The sequence below is a fragment of the Cadophora gregata genome (assembly GCF_030347475.1).
Source record: "Cadophora gregata isolate MNR1 chromosome Unknown scaffold_1, whole genome shotgun sequence".
NCBI classification, from domain to species: domain Eukaryota; kingdom Fungi; phylum Ascomycota; class Leotiomycetes; order Helotiales; family Ploettnerulaceae; genus Cadophora; species Cadophora gregata.
The window spans coordinates 2,355,985-2,364,310 of record NW_026695924.1 but is presented as its reverse complement, the minus strand read 5'-3'; the positions used below and the strand labels follow the sequence as shown (position 1 = coordinate 2,364,310).

General features: G+C 49.0%; 2 protein-coding genes across 2 annotated transcripts; both read left to right on the top strand.

The window, feature by feature from the left end:
• Positions 1-3,589: 3,589 nt before the first annotated feature.
• Positions 3,590-4,702, top strand: ONS95_000785 (uncharacterized protein; the record flags this gene model as incomplete). The annotated part of the gene is made up of 1 exon (XM_058493957.1): positions 3,590-4,702. The coding sequence occupies one exon, from the start codon at positions 3,590-3,592 to the stop codon at positions 4,700-4,702; it is 1,113 nt and encodes a 370-aa protein (XP_058364159.1).
• A 566-nt stretch (positions 4,703-5,268) lies between these two features.
• Positions 5,269-7,457, top strand: ONS95_000784 (uncharacterized protein). Its single transcript, XM_058493956.1, has 4 exons — positions 5,269-5,432; positions 5,556-5,689; positions 5,748-5,866; positions 5,926-7,457. Exons 1-4 carry the CDS (start codon positions 5,334-5,336, stop codon positions 6,282-6,284), a joined length of 711 nt encoding a protein of 236 aa, XP_058364158.1. The 5' UTR covers positions 5,269-5,333; the 3' UTR covers positions 6,285-7,457.
• Positions 7,458-8,326: the final 869 nt, after the last annotated feature.

Sequence of the window (8,326 nt, the reverse complement as noted above, 5' to 3'; positions counted from 1 at the left end):
CTGCCCATTTTTTTATTCCATGCCATTTCATGTCACGCACAGCACGTTTTGAATTGAATCTGCAGGTGCTCAGAGTGGGCTGGAGGGGTCTTTGAGTTGTGGCTGGTGGAGGCGAAGGGGAAGAACAGACACTGGAGCAAGACGGATGTAAGCGGAACCTTAGATTGCGAAAAAAGAGGGGGATCTGATCAGATCATCCCCATCGCCATGCTGAAAGGTCAGAAGGTTTGACTTAAGTTAGTTTGAGTTTGAGCTATCGTGGTGGACCTGGACCTGACTAGAATGCGAAGATGGGGTTGCGTATCTGGCGGTGTGTACGCACTAGGTGAGGCACGTCAGGGGAGACTTCTCGGTGGAAGCGAAGCGCGGTCGTGATTGGGTCAAGAGGAGGAAAAGTTGGATTTTAGTGTCTACAGGTTCTGCAGGTACTGAACTGTACCTTGGATTTTTAGGTTTGAAAGAAGTCTGGAGATCTGTAAACCGCCGAACTTGAGTTGTTATTGGGTGTAGTGCTTGGATACAGTCATGCAAGGAGAAAATACGAGGTGTTATTTTGGGGAGAAATTAGACGAGAAAATGCAAGATACTAGGTAGGCAAAATGCGATGCCACATGTGATCGCGCGACTGGAGCACTTTGCGAGGGTGGAAATCTTCAGCTTCAACTCTGTGTGATTCTGGGACTCTGGCAACCACATCCACTTTTTTGCCCTAAAATGGTTGTGGTGGTTCAGCTGTAGTGCGTTGTTCAGGAGGTGGGTGAGGTTTGGTGTTTCGGCTCGAGGACGAGGACGCTGGATGACTGGTCGAGGGACTGGTGGAGGGGTATGTCCCCGCCATCGATGAGGCTGCAAAATACCCAGTTTTGCAAAGCATTGAAGGATCGCGTCCTACCACAGCCATGGACAAATGATAGCTGTGAACATGGGGAAGAAGAAGAGAGGCGTTTTCAGGTACCAAGATTCGTGTGCGTTCGGCCTGCATAAGGGCTTTCTGCTAGGCCGATCGAGGGGTCCCCGTGCGATTCATGTCATGGTCATGGTTGGTAGGGAAGGATGAGGATTCCATGGAGGGGCTTGGGATGTAAGGCGAGCTTTGCGGTCGTGGCAGTGGGCTGGCCGTTCGTTGCTGGAGGCTCGATAATTGCTTTGAGTTTGATTGAATGTGCTTTGGGTTGCATGAGGTCCTGATGCGGTGTGTATCAATATCGTTAGGTGGTATTGGAAAAGGTCACTAATCCATAAGGTTGTGATGTGAGTCTCTCGAGGAATAATGGCTGATGTGGCGGGATCACACGGTATCTTCTCGGCTCGCTTCGTCCCGGAGGGCTGGCTCTTGGCTTGGAATGTTGAGATATTGTAGAGTCTCCTGAATCAGTATCTCAGGTACTCCCGCACACCGACTCATTCTCCATTCCATGTGTCTGACTTGTGTCATGAAGACGTCAATCTTCAACAGTCGGTGTTGCAGATGGTACAGTACAGTTGAGTAAAGCCGGTAGAGCGCTGTTTTCTTTTGGCAGAGAAGCTTTGTTCACTGGCCCCAGAACGACCATGTTTATTTCTTGTTCGGATGGGACGGCTGACATCTTTGACAGCGGCGTGGGGTTTCAAACTCCGTGCTTCTCCATTCCTCCTGTGTTCCCCAGACTGTCATGCGATAAAGTCATGTACATGCCGCTCAGAATGTTTGATGTCTGTGTGGACTGAACGGCCCGCGGTAGATCATAATCTTGTCTCTTATCGTGAATCTATCGCTGCTCGCGTTCACTTACTCGAGTACAGAAGGATCTGACAGTCCGGCTGATTCGATTAATCGGGAGGAACGTTTGACAAGTTGTGTCTTGCCATGTCTCGGAGGTTTTCCTCAGTTGACCTGTCTTTCAGGGGTGAGATGACGGATCTCAGGGATTGCAGTGGTCTGCTCCACTTCTTTGCAAGCCCACTCAGGTACCCGTACCCTGCGGAGCCTTGCCCTGAAAACACTACACTGCAGTGTAAGCACGATGATACGGAACGAGAAGGATGCTTTCATTCGTTGCGAGAAAGCATCGAAACTTCTCTGCGCTGGCATCACGCCTCTGTCTTCCCGTTCTTTGGAACCAACACGAGAGTAAACATCGACAGACGTATCCTTCGGACTCCTGGCTTCAGATCATTCAAGGTCCAGGGCAGGATTAAAGATTTTAGTTTAAGTTCTACAAGCGAACGAGTCTCCATGATGATCATACTCTCGCCCTCGTGGCCAATGATCGCGCGATCTTGCTTGCATTCGTTGTCGCTTAAATTTCTGATGTTTCGAATCGAGCTTCCCAAAAGAGGGGTTGGCAGTTGTGACATCCACGCCCACGCCTCAGCAGCGCGACTGGCTGCGACATCCAGAAGCTGTCAGTCATCTTCGCCAGCTAGAGAAGACGGTGCCGGGCAAACCTTGTTTGCAACGTTCTGGCCGGCAACTGTGGCTGGAGGTGAGAATGCAGATGTTGTTCACCGCTCTTACGGACAACTCCCGAGGCCGTGTCGTCGATTTCTCGCCGGTTCTTGCCCTGCCCTGCCCTATCCTACCCTATCCTACCCTATCCTATGGGTACTACTGACCGGATGAGCCTGCACAGGACATTGCGAGCGAGGTCGATACCACTCTGCATTACTGGTGATGACTGTGGTTCTCGCGGCGAAATGGCAGCCTTCATTTCCTTCACGCTGTTGGGCCTTGCCCTTATCAAGATTTGCCCTTGCTCAGTGGTCCTGGTGACCTGCCAAAGGCGCACCCTCCACCAGTTCACCCCCATCAAATGCTACCCTCTTCCCTCCGGGCCCTAGCATGTTCCTGTGCAAGGCCAGGTTTTGGTGGCCGCCGGTGGGCAGCTGTCGTGGCCACCTCCCAAGCTGTACGAGTGACAGCGGACCTCTCATCATCGTAGTCGGCAGTACTGTACTGTAGCAGACACTGCGGAACAACGCTCAAGCCCCTGACCTAGCATTTAGTCTCCGAACGAAACGCCCTCGACGCCCCCTCAGCCAGTCGATCTAGCTGGTTCTTACATGCCCAAGCTCCATGTCTCCCGTCCAGGGTTTCGCTCTTGCTCGGCCACGGCCACGACACCGCTCGCGCACAGGGATCATTTACAAGAGCTACCGCATCTCGCGAGCTTAGATGTCGAGGATGTCCACCACTGGTCCACCGCTGGTCCACCAGCAACTGCAAGCACACAGACCCTAGACCTGCTTCTGAATCCTATCTTCGGATAACGTGCTCAAAGTTGAGATAGTATCCTTTCATCCTTGCCACACGCGGGATGACAGGGTATGGCCAAGTAAGTGCCGTGCGGGCATCTTTATATTAGATGTGGTGCCAGCCATCTTCCATCGTGGATGTTGTGCGCCTTCGACGTCGTTAGGTCCTCTATGTGTACTGAGTTGGTCGATTGATCACTTAGTTCCAAGCTCTCACCTACGCTCTCTACAGATATTCTTCTTCTTCTTCGAGCCATTGTGCTATTCAATTTGAAAACTTTCTTCTCCTAGTCTGCTAGTGCTCGTCTCTACACAATAATGTGTTGACCGTTGCACTGGAGGTCTATTTTCGAACATGAGAGACATTGGATCAACCTTTCTAGCATGTATCGCCTGCTTGTCACTCGTTGTTCTAGGTGATTCATCGTCTTCCTCGCACCGGTCGATATCTACAGCATCCCCATCTGTTGCAAGCAAGAGCGTAGCTGCGAATTTGTTTGGACTTGCTGTATCTACGAATACCATTACAGCCTCGATTAAACCTCCGATTTCTTCGAGTTTATCCTCGCCGCCAGAAGCATCTACCACAGTCTTAATAGACATTTCATCCTTTCTCAAATCCGCAAATTCCTCAGAACCATCCACATCACGAGCAGTAACTACCTCCGAATCTGCTCTGCAGGTATCAAACATACCTATGTCTTCCTCCTCCACCACCGCGCCTTCTGAAGACAACTCTTCTTCGCACCAAACTCTGGTCATTGTTCTGGCTGCGGTTCTTGGTGCAGTTGGTCTAATTCTAATTGGAGCCATTGTTTTTCTTATATATCGCTATCGAAGAGGAAGGTTACCCTTTGGACATCGGGGAGTTTCGCCTATCAACGACGATGAGATTGCATCATGGCGTAGGACTGGTCAAGAGCAAAAGCTCACACTACCTTCTCCCGTCTACAGACCTGCGATCCGAGAGGTGACATCCGTCCATCTCAATTCTCCTGGCTGGACTTGGACAGCATCACCCTCTTCAATTCGAACAGTTTCTGCACATATCACAGATCATCAAGTTCAGGCTCAAGCTCCAAACGCTCGGGCCGGCCTCACAGATGAGGTTGTCCCTGGCGCCGATCCGTTTATTCCACAACCGAAACGACAAAATTCCCGGCTATCAAAACTTCCCCCTGGACATGCCAGATCGAAGAGCCGGAGGAGTAGCATGAGTGCAAAGAGTCTTTGGAGTCCAGATCGAACAAGCAATGACCTAAAGTACCAGGAGCAACCTCCTTCTACCTGGTATGCTGTCGATGATGCAGCGACCAGCCCTTTCAGGACGGAACTTAGCACCAGCTCGCCAGGAACTTCAGTCTTCGGTGAAGCATTCACAGGAGGTCTATCGCCTCGACCGGAAAGACGGACGAGGCCGTGGGAGCAAGAGGTGTCGAGGGATGACATAGGGAGAGCTATTGCATAGTTGTCTCCGGGAAGCGAGATTCTGCTGGACGAGAACAACATATCATATCATATCATTCGGTTCATCAACTACATGGGTTTAATCGATACCAGTCACGACTTTTCTTTTCTATTTTGGCGCACTGCGCAGTAGGGATGGCGTTTGGAGAGGCCAGGCTTCGACCTGAGCGGGGGCATTTTGGGCGGGTATATCACTATGCATACGGCGGCGGTCCTTCACTTCAGGGTGATTTAGATTCATCTCAGTCTTCACAATATGTATCGTAGAAACAAATACATGTAACATTGTAACTTCACTGCAAAAGTCCCGCTACATTCGCGTGACATCTGCAAAACAATCATATGCATGAAGTATGAAACTCTGCCCCGATATAGAGACTTACTTGAAAGCGTACGGCCGGTCCGATCGTTCAACATAAGCAAAGCAGCTTTCTTCATTCTACTATTCATGTGACCAAATTCTGAGAGCTCCAAGCTGTCCCCGATCCGTTCAGACGATCACGTGCCAAACACGCTCGCGTCCACCCTCGTGGTTCACCGCTTTCGATTTGTGCCCCCTCGAATTCTCCCAAGTCAAGTTCACACCTACTCTCTTCTGTATATACGGCGCTGTAATCCACCAGAGACATACAATGCCTCCACGAAAAAGTGACGCCTCTAAAGTAGCGACAGCCGACGAGGCCACGCCTGCGAAAGAACAGCCAGCCTTGAGAGATGGCATAAACATTGAGGTTGGTTCCCCCGCAAGCTTGAAATCTTACTTGGAGCAATTGCTTGCACTATGTTGGAGTTTGCGGTTCAAATATTGGTTCATATAGGGGCAAACTTGGATTTCGGGCTAATACATTTATCAGGACCTGAATCTACCAAAAAGTATAGTGACAAGGCTGGCAAAAGGTGTTCTGCCACCCAATACCCAAGTCCAAGGAAATGCTATGCTAGCAACGACCAAGAGCGCGACAGTTTTCGTCAATTACCTAGCTACGCAGTTCGTGATCTCTTCCACATTTCTTCTAGGCTATATACTAATATCAGCTCTTCTAAAGCGCAAACGAACATGCCTCTGCTAGCAACAGGAAAACGATCAACCCACAGGATGTCTTCATGGCATTAGAAGACCTCGAGTTTCCCGACTTCAGGAATAGGCTGGAAGCCGAGCTTGCGAGTGCGTCTAGAATCACCCTGCGCCGGTTCTACAGTGAGAGAGACTGATGTGGTTCACAGAATTCAACGAAGTGCAAACGGATAAGAGGAACGCATATCGCAGTAAAGTCGCGAACAAAGCCGCGGGATCAGGAGAGCAGGGCGAAGACAACACACAGGAAGATAGAGACGGAAGGCCCGCTGCGAAGAAGGCTAGGTTAGAAGGTGGGGAGGAAGCGCCGAGTGCCGAGGGCGAGGAGGAGATCGATCCGGATGAGACACAGGATGCGGATCAGACGGAGGATGATGAGGATGCACAGGATGAAGAGGACGAGGAAGACGGAGATGATGAGCAGATTGAAGCGGAAGAGCAGTTGGAGGATATGGAAACGAGGGAAGTGGAGGACGAGGCGCTCGATAATGGAGAGGATAGTGATTGATTGGAAAGCAGAGGGATTGTTTTGATATGTTAGGCTATTGGTGCATTGGGTGGGGTGGAGTTTGGGAAGGTATGGAGTCATATATGTCTGGACGACTATATGAATGATACCTGGCGTTCACGAAGCATCCAGATCCTGGATCGGCACCTCGAGCTTGAAAGGTTGTCGATTATTAGGGCTCCACTGTCACGGGTGCAAGAAAATCAGCTGGGTCAAGGAGTGGAGTAGCCATGCCACAGATATCACTCCTGAGATGGGGATCATCTATCCGGCACATTGACTTATAGCTCTCGACATCTTCACCTGGAATCTGAATCCGGGCTAAGACTTCTCTCCGAATCACAATCTAAGCAACCCTCCCTCAACCTCCAGTTCTTTCTCATCTCCTTCCCCCATCCTTATAATCTTCTCTCAACGTTTTATCCACCTCCCACTCACGCTACTCTCTAACCTGAGCTGTCTCCTTCTCGACGTTCTCAATTTCTTTCACCACTCTCCTTCCAACACTCCGGTTCCTCTTTTAGCTCGGACCGTTTTCGTGGATAATGAGAAGTTTCTGTGAAGACAGTATATCCAGCTTTTGATCTTGACACAGGTCTAGTCTTACACCAGCTCAGCTGCGGATAGAAAGAGCCTCGAAAGGACATTCTACTCTGCTCGCTTTGCTAGTACTCAAGTCGGAGTTGGTACGGGAAATGAATTGTCAGCTTCTCACGTATTGAACATTTTGGACCGAGAGAGAGAGGAGAGGCAGGAGATAAGAGATAAGAGATGTTATCAGAAAGGTATCAGTGTAGGTGTTATATTCTATTGCTGGAAGTCCTTAAGCATTGACTTGCAGCTAGATCTCGGCGAGTGATTGTGGGGTTTTCCATCATGAACGATCTCAGATTGGATTGTGCTGGGAAGTAAAGAGAAGTTGGAAACTTACATACGGACCCGAAGAGGAAATCTTTCCGCTTTTTCAAGACATACTTATACGGACAAAAAGAGAGGTAAAATTACGAGGCCATCGCTGGCGTAGTCTCCTATTCTGGCCTGTAATAAGTACAGAAAAAACGGGACACTCGGAAGGGAAGAAATGCAGTTTCCAAATTTCTTATATACTCCCGTCTTATCACTGTCACACCCAGGTGCATCCTCCAATTCCAACTCTTCGTACATCGTTTTTGTGACTCAACTCGACCATGCCATCCTTATTTTGGCAAAATCACGAACCACTCATTGCTAAGCGAGAACAACAAACCAATCATCAGTCCTAATGTTTTGTCACACAACTGCATGTCTTTGACTCATCGTATTGCAGCTCTGAAGTTTCAAACGAGCTTACTTTGAAGCTCTGTGGAGGCTTGCAATCAATTGATCTGGAATCGGTTCAGTACCACTGTGGTTGAGCAGGACTTAAGCCTCGTTCGTACTGAGCGACAGTGAGTTGGTGCATGTTTTTGGCGATATGTCGAGTAAGGAAAACACTAAATGAAGGAAGGGAAAAGGTTAGACTCATGAGGCAGAACTAGATCAAAACACTAAATTGGTGTCATCCCTCAAAAATTGATTTTTGTCGTTCTTTTCACGTTTCAGTTTGGGAAGAATGAATGTTAGCATCCCCTCGGTCACATCCATACCTTCGTAGCATCTCATAGTTTTTCAGCAGTTGTTCACACCCATAAGAAATGAACATAGCCACCTGATAACACAACTCCATAGGCATCTGTACCGCTCACCAAAACAGAAATTAAGCAACACAAAGGAAAGCAAAACAACTATTTCTCCAGGCTAAGGCAATCTACCAGAACGCCAGCAAATTAGAATTCCATTATATTTACTAGAGCTCATTGTCGCAGGCTGGATGAGCTTGAAAAAGGCCTGAAAGGTCTTTTGGGCATCTATTTGCTCTCGTCCTATGTCCAGGTGGTTGGTGGAGAGTTTGTATATTTGGATAAATGTGTAGGGTGGCTTTTAAGCGAGGTTGATGGCCAAGTGGGATGGATGGCTTGTTAGTGGGTGAAAAGTGAGGTTATGGAATTGGACTGACAGTAATT

Bases quoted from the DNA above. Each gene is read 5' to 3' on its own strand.
- ONS95_000784 (XM_058493956.1), top strand. From the start codon at position 5,334: ATGCCTCCACGAAAAAGTGACGCCTCTAAAGTAGCGACAGCCGACGAG. The intron at 5,433-5,555 runs GTTGGTTCCCCC...TACATTTATCAG, and splicing joins GAGATGGCATAAACATTGAG to GACCTGAATCTACCAAAAAG. The intron at 5,690-5,747 runs GTTCGTGATCTC...GCTCTTCTAAAG, and splicing joins GTCAATTACCTAGCTACGCA to CGCAAACGAACATGCCTCTG.